We start from the raw sequence: 14,037 nt of genomic DNA, 5'->3' as shown, positions 1-14,037 counted from the left end.
AATCCTTCTAGGGGTTCATATCTTGCAGTTTGCGTTCCCTTCATGATGAAATGCTTCCTTGTGAGATCGGAACGCGGTGGGGAAAATATGATTTTGGCATTGACGACAGTTGTTAGACGAGCAAACAATCAAGATATGATTGCTGTGTCAGCCTTGCCAAGCTTATGTGGAACATCGTGAAGCTCCTCTCGTCCATGGAAGCTACCCCTGTTTCCGTTTTCTAGCGCCTCGATGCATGGCCCGTTCCGAGGTAAGTGGTCATGGGACGGGATCTCACGTGAAGTCGAGGTATAAAAATCCGAGATCCTTACCTGTCTTCACGTTAGCTCCCGAGAGATGAAGCTTGAGTGAACAGCACTTTTTAGGTCTCGTGAGCTTTTGCAAGCCTTGACGGAGAAGTACGGGGGAAGGTTCCCATCCGAAAAGGTCGGTCCAGTGGATGATTTGGCGGTGTGGGCAGTGGCTGAGTGTGGTGAGGAGAAACCAACAGGCTTAAAAGACCTTCCACTGTCTGCTCAGGCCCAGATACTTGCGCCGCTCACCACATTATGTCTACATAGGATGAGGTGCAAGAACTACTCAATATAGTAGATTAGGTTGGCTAAGCCAGTGCCTATGGACGCATAAGATGGAAAATAAGAGGCGCAATTACACGTTCTTGTCCATATTATCAGGATACAAATAGAAAATCAAGGGCTTACTTTATTATTTTGGAGTCTCTCCAAATCATTCATCGTTGGTGAAAGCATGCTACAGAGCGACGTTTCGAGGTGAGCCAAGGTTATCAATTAACTTTAAAAGGACTAGTGTGTGATTAGTCACCTTCAACACCAAGCCGCATCTCCTTCGTCTGTGAGCAACTATCCCTATCTGCACGCTTTCGACACCGTCCATACATCGATCTCTTTAGCGAATAGCCTGCGATACCCACCAGCGAATTTTACGCTGATTCATATTTCTAGTTCTGTCTCTTATCGCTCTCTTCGTACGACACCGCGGGTATGTTCATTTCGCAACTCACACTTCTTTGAGCCTCACATAACTCAGAGCTCCGAAGTGGAACAGCAAATCTCTTCGAAAACCACGCAACCTTGCCTGCGCTTAAATTTTGTGCGCTACTCGAGCATCCACGGCCACGACCCACCCTAACGAAGCTTTACTGCTACAATCCGACTCAGCAAAGCACTATTCCGCACAGGGTTTGCGCCACCGCATCGTAACCTCTACTCGGCATTATTGTCGCAACTTACTAAATATTCTATGGTAAAGCTCCGATAGAGTAAGTACGCATTTCCAAACCGCCTTCCTGCAAATGCGTGTTTGCACCCTCCAGCCCCACTAGTGTACAATGACATCTTCACCCTGGTGACAGTTCAGTGCTTGTCCAAGTCCTGAATCCTAACTTCCATTCACTCTTCCTAGCCATGGGCTGCGACCTTTGGCCCGGCTCTTCCTGGTCTTTTGATACTCTTGTATTTCGGATATGTATCATTTCTCTTCGTTTATCTTTCTATGGATCAATCCAATCAACACTGTCGTCCAAATAGACCGATCTCTTCCCTTTCCCTTTTATATCTCACTTCAACTGCTTGATTAAGAGTACAGAGGCCTGCTGACCCATCTTCTAGCCACCGTCTTTCTCTTCATCAACCACGGCGTCTTGCGCCCGGCGTTTATGAAGTGAAGAGACCAATATGGATGAGGAGGATTATGTTATGGAGGACTCGGTAGTGAACTCAACAGAGGTGAATGGGAACCGCCCAGAGAGCACCGTGGATCCTACCATGATTACCCTGCATGCGAAAAAAGATCGACTCCCAATCCTTAGTCATACTGAGCCAGTGCGGGGTTCTTCAAGACTTGCTTTCCCAAACGAATCTCTAGAGCATCCATTTGCATTGGGCGCTGCTTCCGCAGGTCTTAGCTCGGATTCGCTCCAAGACTCATCGTCAGATGAAATGGACCTTACATCCCCGACACCCTCGAATGTTCAAGTGCGGATACCCCCTCCGCCTACATATCCGCCACTCCGCTACTCCTCTTCCAAGACTGGAGTCGTCTACGATCCACGAATGCGGTTCCATTCTGAGCCCGATGATATGATCAGTAGGCCTGATGATATCCATCCAGAGGATCCCCGTCGCATTTATGAAATTTTCCAAGAACTTCAGCAAGCAGGCCTTGTTCCAGGCGACGATGAGTCCGAAGAGGACACCGACCCCCATCAGTGTTGGCGAATTGAAGCGCGGCCTGCTATTAGGGGTGAAATCTGCTTAATACACACACCAAAACACTACGAGTTCATTAGGGGGCTTTCCGGTAGTGTAACATCACCAAAGAGCATATTTTCAGGACTGACAAGATGGCAGACAAGACATTGGCTGAGCTTATTGCGCTTGGACACGAACATGACTCCATATACTTCAACGAAAGCACATTTGCTTGTGCAAAGCTAGCCGTTGGTGGCGCCATCGAAGCTTGCAGAGCCGTAGTCAGAGGTGATGTGAGGAATGCAATCGCTATAATACGCCCGCCAGGCCATCATGCCGAGTCAGAGGCCCCCTCTGGGTTCTGCATTTTCAACAACGTTCCTATCGCGGCCCGCGTCTGTCAGAAAGACTTTCCTGATAAATGCCGAAAGGTTCTAATCCTAGACTGGGACGTACACCACGGGAACGGCGTTCAACACGCATTCTACGAAGACCCCAACGTTCTGTACATTTCCCTTCACGTGTTCAAGAATGGCACATTTTATCCGAATCTTCCAGACGCGGATTATGATTACTGTGGCGAAGGCCAAGGTGTTGGTAGAAACGTGAACATTCCATGGGAGGACCATGGCATGGGTGACGCTGAGTACATGTATGCCTTCCAACAGGTCGTCATGCCCGTCGCAACCGAATTCGACCCTGACCTAGTTCTCGTATCTGCTGGATTCGACGCTGCAGAGGGTGACGTTCTCGGCGGTTGTCACGTTACGCCAGCTTGTTATGGCCATATGACACACATGCTGATGAGTCTGGCGGAAGGAAAAATTGCTGTTTGCCTCGAAGGAGGCTACAACCTACGCTCCATCGCGAGATCGGCCCTCGCCGTTACTAGGACACTTATGCTTCAACCGCCAGACCGTCTGGACGAAGACATTGGCTCCCCGAATGATAGCTGCGTTCGGACGATCGAACTAGTGAAACGCGAACAGTCAAAGCACTGGAAATGTTTTTACCCGAAATATCTAAACAAGCACGATCCTTCTTTCTTTGCCACCCAACGTTTACACGAAGTAATACGAGAATGGCAGAGTAAAGTCCTGGGAGATGAGCACCAAATGACGCCTTTGGCGATTCGGCGACCATTGATAGCGGAGACCTTTGAACACAATGTCATCGCGACGTAAGTGACTCCCTTGCAATCTACGTTCTTCCAACTTTGCTGATTAGCCTAGACCTCAATTCATGGAACGCCGGCCGCTTCTAGTTATTTTCCATGATCCTCCAGAATTCATGAACTTGGCCGACGCTGTGACTGGCAAGACAGACCTTCATAATTCTTGGCTTGTACGTACTTATTACAGTTTTGCGCTGTATTTCCGCTGACTTTGGACTCGAAGACTGATGTTGTCAAGTCCTACATCGATTGGGCCATCAAGAACGACTTCGAAGTGATTGACGTAAACATTCCTAAAGTAGTGGCCATTGAAGACGTGAGTATAAGAACTAAATGAGTCATTCTTCCAATACTAATATCCTTCTAGGACGATGGTGGCTACATTAGGGCAGACAGCAAAGAAGTTCGTGTTAGCCAGACGAGAGAATTGGCGGGCTATCTATGGGAGAATTATATCGAGTTAGTACATGCACATGATCTTCTGGTAGACAAACTGACTGTTCTCAGGCCGAATGATGCGACGCAGGTTTTCTTGATGGGAGTTGGCCCTGCATATCTAGGGCTGTTAGACCTCCTTAGCAATAGTGGTAGGGCCTCTCTAAGCCTCGCAAATGTCAGTATACTAATGAGGATACTCTAAGAAAATTGCACGGAGGCCGACAGTGTTATCCAGTGCTTAATAGGATTCGTTGCTGATACCGTGATTCAATCAATCAAGCGTGCCACGGACGATAATATTGCGAGCTGGTATTACAATGTATGGATCCTCCAAGTAATTTTCAGAATGTTTGTGTACGGACTGAGCTTATTACTGACCGGGGGGTTTTTTTTTTAGCACTCTCTAGTCTTCGTCGCGTCCACACACCACGTCTGGGAACCTACTCGACAGCGGAAGATACGCAAGAAGTATGGAAAGCTAAAGAAGTCTCAATGCAATAATCTCAACGAGATGCTAGTTGAGCATCAGGATGAAGTAAAAGAATACCTACTTCGAAAGAAGAGCGAGTTTGAAGAATCAGAAATGGAGACTAAACTTGCTGACGACATACGGTCAGGTCTGAGAAGCCCCCCACTACCCTCCGGAAGCAACACACCAAGGCCCAACAACGTGGAGGCTCGACCAGGAAGTGTGCCAGCTTCGCTCAGAAGTCCAAAGATGCCTCAAGTAGGATATTTTACGGTATCGAATAGCCCTCGTAGTCCTCGAAGTCCAATGAAGAGGACTTTCTGAAGTCGGTTGGCACAGTTTGATATTTCTGGAATGGCTCATAACTTTTGCATGGGAAGGTGTTTGATGTTCCGAAAGTCGCTTGGTGGGGAGCCGTTAAGTGTCGATTAGCCGATTTTTGAATAAATGGTTCTGCACGACAGGCGCTTACGCGTAGGATGACTTTATCCCGCCAAAGGGTGGCGCCTCAATGGAGACCCTGTCTGAACAACAATCGCATCGTGCTTCTATGTAGGCGATTGTGTCCGAACGTGGTATAGTCTAACTAGAACAAAAGTCTGCCTTATCTTAATACTCTCGCTGGTCCTACACACAGATTTATAAGCTCAACCTTTCTTGTAGAGCTTCCATAGTAAGTATTAATATGCAGTATCGTGTTCTAGATTAATGTAATAATAAAAAAGGCCCATTGCCTTGTCCGAGAGAATGCGGAGCGTTAAAGTATTATTTCTAAGAATTCATAGTCAGAGCCGGAGCCGCGCCACTTTCACACAAGAGCGCGAGGTTGGGTAAGAAGCCAAGATCTACACTGGGGGCCGAATTTCGGAAACCTGAAGTTCTTGAATTGGTTGCTAAGCTGAGGTCGATCCTTCTCTAGCTGAAAGAAGAATTGGCGTGAGCGTTTGAAGGCATAGCGGAGAGAATGATTGAACTTCAATTCCCTTCCACCCATTTCCCCCCTATATTATTGTACGGTATACTTTACCTGCGGTAGATCTGCACAATGCTCCTCTGCTGTCTCTTAGTCTCTTCGTCTCTTCGTCTCTTCGTCTCTTTGCGATCACGAGATTGGTTATTGCACTCTCCTCGGGCTTGCTCAAGCTTTTTCCTAGGATTGGAAGCAATACGAGAGCGCCCAGGTACCGACCTTCTGGATTCGTGCTGTCGTCCATGCCGCATCTATTAAAAGTCGTATCTAGCGCCAGCTCGTCGCCCTCCGCTCTCGTGCAGAATGTGGCACAGCATTTTCATAAGCGACCCAGTCAGGCCGTGTTTTTCTCAGCCATCAACATGCCATGTGGTGGAGGCTGGTTCGACATGAGTGGTGGGACATATTGTTCTTACCTGCCTTTGGGGCACAAGAGTTGAGCGCGAGGCCAAGGCGACCTGGATGCTGGCATGCTGGCATGCTGACGGGGGGGATGGGACGGATTCAATCAATTTGTGAGCTTTTATAGATGAGGGATGGATCCCCGCTCGTTCTAGTTCCCTTTGTCCTCGCATTCTTATTATCGGTTCTTCTGTCGTCGCGTTTTGGGCTTGAGTAGATTTCGACGTCCTTTTGGTTGGACCGTGAATGGATTCGACATACTCTTCGAAAACGCCTTTTAAATCGCAGTCTTCGCTATCGTGGGGCATCTCAGCCTTCTCACGGAGTTCAACATGCTTCAAACATGGATACCAAGACTGGGGACACTCTTCACCCTAACATCTCTACTTGCAATCGTATCAGCACAAAGCTCGTCGGAAACAATAACAGCGAGAGCAACATTATCGTCGACCGGAGCAGCCCCGTCACCAACAAGCAGCGCTACCAATTCAACGACCTCAAGAGGGCCAAAAGTATTTACAGTCAAAGTCGGAGCCGGTGAATTTGCATACAATCCAGCGAACCTCAGCGATGTCCATGTGGGGGACACTGTCTCTTTTGAGTTCTACCCGCTAGATCACTCAGTAGCAAGAGCGGAGTTTGGAAGCGCGTGTGTGCCATATGAGTATACTGGGAAGAATAAGGTGGGCTTCTACAGTGGCACAGAAAATGTCACCACCGTCAACGACGTAAGTTGCCGGACCTCAGTGGCACGTAGCACTAGAGTCCCTGCTGACCAGCTATTTGCAGCTGAAATACTGGAATCTTACAATCAATGACACTGCGCCTATCTTCTACTACTGTACAGCGCCTGGCTCGTGCAAAGATCACCAGATGGTTGGTGTAATAAATCCGAATGCAACGCAAACTCTAGATGACCAAATCGAGTCTGCTAAAGAGGCCAAGTTTATGGTCGCGCCTGGTCAGCCTCTTCCAGGTGAAGCCTCCTCAAGTCTTTCAGTACCAAGCTCGACTTCAACTAGCTCGCCCACTTCCACGCCTGTACCGACACATTCCTCCCACCACAGCAATCTATCAGGAGGTGCAATAGCGGGAATCGCCGTGGGTGCCGCGGCATTCCTCGTTATTTGCGCCGCACTCTTTTTCTACATCGGCCGAACCAAGTCCCTCAAAGAAGTGCTAGACCGGAGAGATGCCACGGTCACGAAAACCACACCCATGACGGCGGGCACAGAATTTGGGACACCAGGCACACCAGGATACCCTAGTCAATTATCTCCCCAAGCGGAGTACAGCACCCATCCACCAACCTACGGGCAACACCACGCCACAGAGACACATCCTTCTGGATGGACGAGTCCGCAGATGCATCCGGGACATATGTCGATGACGCCGCCACCACCACCACAGTAAGTGATTCTGACGCAGCCCCGCTGAGTAGCAGAGTAATGCTGATGTTTTTGTTTCAGGATGGCTGAGGTGAAATCACAACACGCCCCGGTTGAGATGCACAGCCCTACCCCGATGCAGCAGACGTTTCCTCACGAGTTAGAAGCACCGATTAAGTCTCCACGCTGATGATGATATTTTGGGGCCCACTGTCCCATAACTTATTGACGTCAACTACGGACCACCAATAGCGATGCTTCGATCTGTCACGCCAGCAGCTGGAACCAAGCAGAATTGCCCAGAGGATGCAGACTTATGTCCTTTCTTAAGCCTCATGTTCCATCGATCCCTGCGGAACAGGTTGTAGGCGCAAGACCGGATGGATTTTGCCTTACATGGAGTTGGAAGCGGTTGGATTACCCCAGCGGCGCATTTGGATATGTTTTGCATGGAAGTAGATGTTGCTGCGCTTTTCTTTTTTGTCTAGATACCACTCCGAGCCGGGGGTTTGTCAAGGGCAAAATGATGTGCTGGGGCCGAATCACCCACTCTGTATACCGTTATCTAATCTAATTACTGATTATAGCAGTGTGATGATCCAACCACCCTCCTCGGAAGAACAATGAGACAACGTCTTGCTGGTGCATCTTCTTAACTAACGTGGAACAAGACCACTGTCATTATGGCAGTTGTATGCACCCTGCTCACATTCTCTATGATTCTAGCAAGAGGTTTAATTGATCAAATCTGTCTTGTTCATGCTCCACGGTTCATCCGGGTATGTTGCGGTCAGAGTCGGGAGATGAATGGGAAGTGGTGTGCTTTGGCTGGCCCGTACTGCCAGTGAATAGCTAATGTTGAAGTACACGTCTCCGCTTCGACTTCAATATGTGTGCCACCATGCAAACTAACTGAACGAGGTGTAGCAGATTGCAAGAGGTCGGTGATAAATTCATGTTGTCATTCGCCTGAAGCGATGCGACCTTAGGAGCCAATGATCCACCCACGTTCGCTGACGTCTCCCTCAAGCCGTCCAGCGCTGGACGGACCGACCTGGGCCAAGCACAAGGGAACTGGCGCGAGAATGCGCCGCTGCATTTTCTTCTTTTCACGTTTACAAGAGCCTCCCTCACGTACTTTTCCCCCTTTCCCCCGCGACATCGTCTACTATGCTCCAAGGGAACCTTCGACGGCGCTTCTTTTGCACTTGCACTAGTGCTCTTGTGAAGACCTTGCACCGCGAGCAGTAAAGACTGCAAGACCGCCATGCTCACATCGTCCCCGACCATTTCAGCACCCTCGTCGCCCTCAGCAGCATTCCACACGCGTGCCCGCTCATATCATGCCTCGGCCGCCTCGACCGCGCCTTCTCCCCGATTCTTGCCCTCGGTGAACGGCGCACCCTCCCGCAGTGTACCTTCCCTCGGCGCACCCCACACGTCGAATGCTGCTATGCATTCGCTGGTGCCCACATTCACGCGGTCACCCCAGATTATGAGAAGGGAGTACAGCGACGCGGGGACACAGTATACGCCACCAGGTTACCCACCCACATATCACCGGCCCCCGCCAGACACCACGCCCGCCATCAATCTTAGCCTCAGTGAAGGAGCCCAGCGAGAGGTCTCGAGAGCAGAGAGCGAGCGGAGGGGGACCTCTGCGAAAGCTATCGTCACGGAGCCCACAGATCCTGACCTGCGGATAAATCCGCAGCCAGTTGTACCTGCGCCAAATGCCCAACTGGCCAGGAGATATTCTGCCTCTGGGGAGCCCCAAGTGGGAGAACAGAGCGTAAGCCAGGGCCAGGGCCAGGGCCAGGCGAGTACTGCCCCAACGGCACAGCCGTCGACTGCTAAACGGGCGCGACAACTGGACCCCAATGACAAAGTTCTCCCGTTGAAGTACGAGGATTGCGACGTGAAAGATTTGGGCGTCTTGATATCGGACATGCTGATGGAGCTGGTGCGATTGAACGAAGAGTTTCCGTTTAATGGTGGGCAGCTCACGAGGTTTCATTCAAGGTAGTACAACTTTGCCTTCAAGAAATACGGTGGCACTGACATGGCTTACAAAGAGCGCCGCCTGGCATCTCGGTCCGCGACTACCTTAATCGTCTCATCGTACACGCAACACTCTCCCCTCCAATTCTCCTATCAATGGTCTTCTACCTCGACAAGCTTTGCACCATGTATCCTGCCTTCAAAATCAGCAGCTTGACAGTGCATCGATTCCTCATTACTGCGGCCACCGTTGCTGCGAAGGGCTTGAGCGACAGCTTCTGGACGAACAGTCTATACGCAAGAGTAGGGGGCGTTAGCGTCAGGGAACTAGCGCTCCTAGAATTAGAATTTCTACGTCAGCTAGAATGGCGAATCGTTCCGAAGCCGGAGACGCTCGTAGACTACTACAAGGGATTAGTGGAGCGAGGGGCCGGCTATGTCATGGAGAGAGATCCGGAGTCAGCTCAGGCGCCTGGTTCTCCAGCTCAAAATCCACAGCTAAGCAGTTCAACGGCAGAGACCGATGCTGGCCCGCCTGCCAGCTCATAGCTTGGACAATGATAACGAGTCAGTAAGAAGTACCCACACGACTCAATTCCTCCACTCCCTGACCATTTTTCTGTCTTTGTGTATGGTGTTGGCTGTATTGTTGTCCAAGCTTGATGACTCCATAGCACGTCTTACGCAGGAAGCCTATCGCACCAACCATATTTCCCACACCGGATAGCACTGTGGTTTTGCGTCTATGGATCTTCAGCGTTCAAGGAATCCAGCCTGATGAGTTGGCTAGCTCGGCCCAGAGAGGAGCAGGCTGAGGGAAGAGAGATTGAACTGTGGATCCAGCTTGGGTGAACGACATTGGTACCGACAAAGAGGGTGCAGCGTGCTGGAAATGAGAGCAATGATAGGCGTGCATAGGAGAAACGCATCACGGGCCGGGCCATGCGGCAGACTTCCGGTTGGAAGATTTCTGTCGGCATTGATAACAGTTCATACGATCTGCTTCGGTTTGAGATAGGGCTCTGTCAACGGGGATAGATGCAGCAATGGAGAGAGGCGCGCTGGATCGATGCTACTCCCACTTGTGGACGTCAGGCATGGCATGCGAGCGCATATTGGGACGCAGGACAAGGACAATGTCACAGTAGCATGATTGGATAACCATGGTCGTAGCATGACAGCAGAGGATGGATCAGATATTGCAGTCCTAAGGGAAGTTTAATGGACGAACAGTTAACGGCGTTGTCGTGAGTGATGCGTTGGACAAATGATATCTCAGAAGTCAAGCTACCCCTGCTTGCACCAATTCAACGCACACGTCGGAATTCAGAAGTGAGGCTAGCTCTCCGCATTCTTTGGCTATTCTCTGCGTCCTTCGAGAACCGCCGCCGTAAGGTCTGAAGGGCAGGCTGGGCTCAGGGCGATGGACCGCAAACAGCATGGCAGACCCATGGCCGGCGCACGGCAGCCCCATGGCTGGGCCATGGCTGGCACATGTGTGCAAAGACAGCCGTGTACGCTGCCTGGCTTAGCGACTTGAAACCTCCCTTCATTTCACAAAGACCACCGCACCCCCACGGCCGGCTGGGAGGTTACAACTCGGCTGGACTCCAGGGTGGATTTCCCTTAGCAAACTGCACTCCACACAACGCAAATCGCGCTCTGCCTGTGCGGGAAAGACAGCGGCAGTCCGAGCTCAGGCGTGAGATTCAATATACCAGACGCACCCTCTTGATTCTAAGGCTCGAAGTTGAAAACCGCGGCACGAGCACCAGATCATGAAAGTGAGTCGTGCTATTTTACTCGTTCACATCATGCATGGCCTGCCACGAGCGCTTTCACTGCGGCGGCCCTCTTGGAGACGTCTCTGCAGGGCGCATCTAGCCTTCTCCCAAGACCCTCACTTGCTAACATGGCCGTGGCCGACAGGAGCGCAGGCCTGCATAGCTACAGCGACGAGCGTTATGCAGAAAACATGAACTCGGACATCGGCCGGCGGGAACCCAGCCAGCGAGACTTGGGTGTGAATTGGTCCCATCAGTACTCAGAGGTACCGCCCCGCACGTTCGCGTCCCCCTCCCCCCAGCAGAGCGGACGGCGACTGACAGTTTGTCGTGGATCAGTGGCAGGTAGGAAGAGTAGTCGCGCAGGTGCCCAGGACACGAACCAGCCCCATCTTCACCCGCAGTAGAGTCGCCCGTCATGGATCGCAGCCCAATCCCCAGAGGCCGTCGTCGAGCGGGGACAATGTGCTCCTGCCTTTCCGGCACATGCCCCCGCCACGACGAGCCGAGTCGTACTCTCACCCTACGCCTCTCGAGGAGTTTCGCAGCTCGAGACGGTGGCCGCCGCATGGATACAGGATGGACGAGGTCCTGAACCATCAGGTCGCCGAGGACGTAATAAGTGCTGGGGTATCGACCTTTAAGGGATATTCGGATGAGATCCCCAATGCTCCCCTAGGCTACGATCGTTTCTATGCCGTTATGGATTCCGCCCACCCCAGCAGGACAGACCGCTCCCTTTTTCAGCATCAGGCCTACAAGGATATCTCGCTGAACATGACGGGGCCCTCTGACAGCCTGTTTCCATGGCTCTCGTTGGACCAGCCTTGCATGGCCTATGCGTTTGGGAAGAGTGCCGGAACTACTACTTTCAATTTCTGGGTCAGCAAGTCCGGAAGCAGCAACCCTCCGATGAAGTTTGTGGCCGATGTGAAGCCGCGGAAGTTGAAACTCCTGCAAATCTTGGAACGTTTAGCGCATCTCGAGACGCAGGGCCTTGAGGAAGAAGTCAGTCAAGACACCTCCCTCCCTCCCCCGATCCAGAGGTAAATTTGGTTCATGTGACCTGACCTTTTCTATATAGGATCCAGATGAGCTCTACCGATATCTATACAGCACTCTCATTGAGGATCCGGACCGTTTCGGTAACCCTCATTACAGAATGGAGCAGCAGATTACCGATCTTATCACCGTCCTGACTCACCCTTCCTGGATAGACTTCTCGAACCCCAAGAACCAGGTTGTTGCTAAATTCTTCGACTCCCCGGACCAACATAGGAAGCAAGATTTCTTTCATCAACTTCTCCTTTCCGTTGAGCTATATCTACGAATCCATTCTAGCGGTCACCTGGACAAGGCCAAGCGGAAACTGATATTGCAGCTTCCTCCCACAATCGCCTGGGACTTGGCCGTAGCACAACGTTGGCTGGAAAACATGACCATCACAAAATCTCGGACTTCACAAAACCAAAGCACTTTTAGCTTTGAGCTAAGGAGCAAGGCCAGGCAGAAGGAAGCCCTCAAGACATTCGCGGCAACCTTGAAGTGGCCAAATATGGATGAAATAGACTACGTCCTAGATGAGAAGGACAGGGAGGAGAAGGCTTTAGAAGACCGTTCCGCAGACGCAATGTCGTGGTTCTCGGGTATTATTCTGCCTGGGAAGACTCTTCCGTGGCTCATTATGAACAGTCTAATAGACTGTGATCGGGACACGGGAGAAGCTCTAAAATATCTGACCCACATGCACCCCTCTGCAGGCTTTCAATATCGTGCTAATACCTACTGGTCATCTCAATGCATTGTGGGAAAAGTCCTAGGTGCAGCCCGAGGAGTAACGCAGATCGCCGGTTGGATTGGACCCTGCATCTACACTCCGGATCTTAAACGGACAGAATGCGTACGAATCAGACAAAAGGAGCCCTTGGATCCCAGACTCACTGCTAAGGATGTAGACACTATGGACATTCGCACCAACCCTCTCGGAAGGCCACAAGAGCCTAGCCATCCAGTTGCTGACTATGAAGTTCCAATGCCGGATAAGGACGACGTGACGGATGTGATTAGGATGGAGAAACTTAGCTTCGTTCCTTTAAGAGAGCAACCCTCGTCCAGTCGCCAGGGCCCAGGAGCGCCACTGACGTTTGATGCAGCGATCTACTTCGCTTGCGGAGGCGAGAGTTGGCCAATGAAGTTAAGATACGATGTCGATTTCATTCAAGCATTTCCTTGTCACCAAGGTCCTCACGGTAAGAATATCATCTCCGAATCTCTCATATCTCGTTTCTCGTTCACCAATTGACATGTGTGAAGTTCTTTTCTATGAGTTCGCCTACAAAGCTATCAAAATTGACGACGGCCTCGTCGACATGCACGACTGGGGTCGTCAGTCTGGTCGCACTTCTCGTCCACCCTCTCGCCCGTCGTCATCTCGCTCTTCGCCCTCGCCTAGAAAGGCGCTCACTCTCACTGCTGCCACTGAGGATGCCCATGTCCAAGTCAGGAAGGTGCTGGCAATTGAGGCATTGGGAGTCAGTGACAACGAGGTCTTTGCCCGAGCTTGGTGTGCCCATCATGGCCACAGTGCGATTATTGCGAATATCAAAGAGACTTGCATGGCTTGTGCGATAAGAGAGGCTTATGCCGCTTGCATCTCCGTGGTCATATTCACGGAAGGTGGAAAAGAGACGGAGAAGGATAAGGGGGTGAACGGCTACTAAGACGAAGCTGCCTTGAAGGAACTGCCGCATAGCTGGCTTTACATTACCTCCCCGTCACTCTTCATGAGGGCTTGAGACACGTCGTATGGGGCTGTAGATTATGGCCCAGGAGCGTCTGGCTGTACGCTGCATACACGGAGTGACCTTTTGAGGACACACTTCATAAAACACTTTCACACCTTTTCCTTTGTTCACATCTGGAGGGAGGAATAAGAGCAGGGCTTTCAATCATGCACGTTGAGCGGCTGCCTGGGGCAAACTTACACGGAGCATTTGGCTGGGATCGGAATGGCTTTTCGGGCATGGGTCGGTTGGTTGGTGGCTTAGGCAATGAGTGATGCCGATGAAGGCTACGTAGCAATGTGCTACGAATGTACGATTTAAGATTCTTTTTTAATGAATAAGGATGAACTGTAGGACGATGCTTTTAGATCCTAGGACATAGGAACCGTGAATTCACGATTCTGAAAAATGTTGATGA

At 50.9% G+C, this 14,037-nt stretch overlaps 4 protein-coding genes across 4 annotated transcripts; all 4 read left to right on the top strand.

The window, feature by feature from the left end:
- The first annotated feature begins 1,247 nt into the window (after positions 1-1,247).
- BDR25DRAFT_26767 (uncharacterized protein) lies at positions 1,248-4,793 on the top strand. Its single transcript, XM_033687061.1, has 9 exons — positions 1,248-1,279; positions 1,629-2,319; positions 2,370-3,390; positions 3,443-3,554; positions 3,608-3,700; positions 3,752-3,843; positions 3,892-3,971; positions 4,026-4,141; positions 4,220-4,793. Exons 2-9 carry the CDS (start codon positions 1,695-1,697, stop codon positions 4,613-4,615), a joined length of 2,535 nt encoding a protein of 844 aa, XP_033548224.1. The 5' UTR covers positions 1,248-1,279; positions 1,629-1,694; the 3' UTR covers positions 4,616-4,793.
- A 956-nt stretch (positions 4,794-5,749) lies between these two features.
- Positions 5,750-7,638, top strand: BDR25DRAFT_334001 (uncharacterized protein). The gene is made up of 3 exons (XM_033692896.1): positions 5,750-6,391; positions 6,453-7,072; positions 7,133-7,638. Exons 1-3 carry the CDS (start codon positions 5,996-5,998, stop codon positions 7,239-7,241), a joined length of 1,125 nt encoding a protein of 374 aa, XP_033548223.1. The 5' UTR covers positions 5,750-5,995; the 3' UTR covers positions 7,242-7,638.
- Positions 7,639-8,318: 680 nt separating this feature from the next.
- On the top strand, positions 8,319-9,601 carry BDR25DRAFT_313968 (cyclin-domain-containing protein; the record flags this gene model as incomplete). The annotated part of the gene is made up of 2 exons (XM_033691417.1): positions 8,319-9,073; positions 9,127-9,601. The coding sequence occupies 2 exons, from the start codon at positions 8,319-8,321 to the stop codon at positions 9,599-9,601; spliced, it is 1,230 nt and encodes a 409-aa protein (XP_033548222.1).
- A 1,181-nt stretch (positions 9,602-10,782) lies between these two features.
- On the top strand, positions 10,783-13,988 carry BDR25DRAFT_26361 (uncharacterized protein). Its single transcript, XM_033686828.1, has 5 exons — positions 10,783-10,836; positions 10,982-11,102; positions 11,176-11,844; positions 11,921-13,085; positions 13,150-13,988. Exons 2-5 carry the CDS (start codon positions 11,028-11,030, stop codon positions 13,554-13,556), a joined length of 2,316 nt encoding a protein of 771 aa, XP_033548221.1. The 5' UTR covers positions 10,783-10,836; positions 10,982-11,027; the 3' UTR covers positions 13,557-13,988.
- The last annotated feature ends 49 nt before the right edge of the window (positions 13,989-14,037 follow it).

Source organism: Lindgomyces ingoldianus, assembly GCF_010093535.1.
Source record: "Lindgomyces ingoldianus strain ATCC 200398 unplaced genomic scaffold BDR25scaffold_14, whole genome shotgun sequence".
NCBI classification, from domain to species: Eukaryota; Fungi; Ascomycota; class Dothideomycetes; order Pleosporales; family Lindgomycetaceae; genus Lindgomyces; species Lindgomyces ingoldianus.
This window is presented reverse-complemented; position numbering and strand designations above follow the sequence as displayed.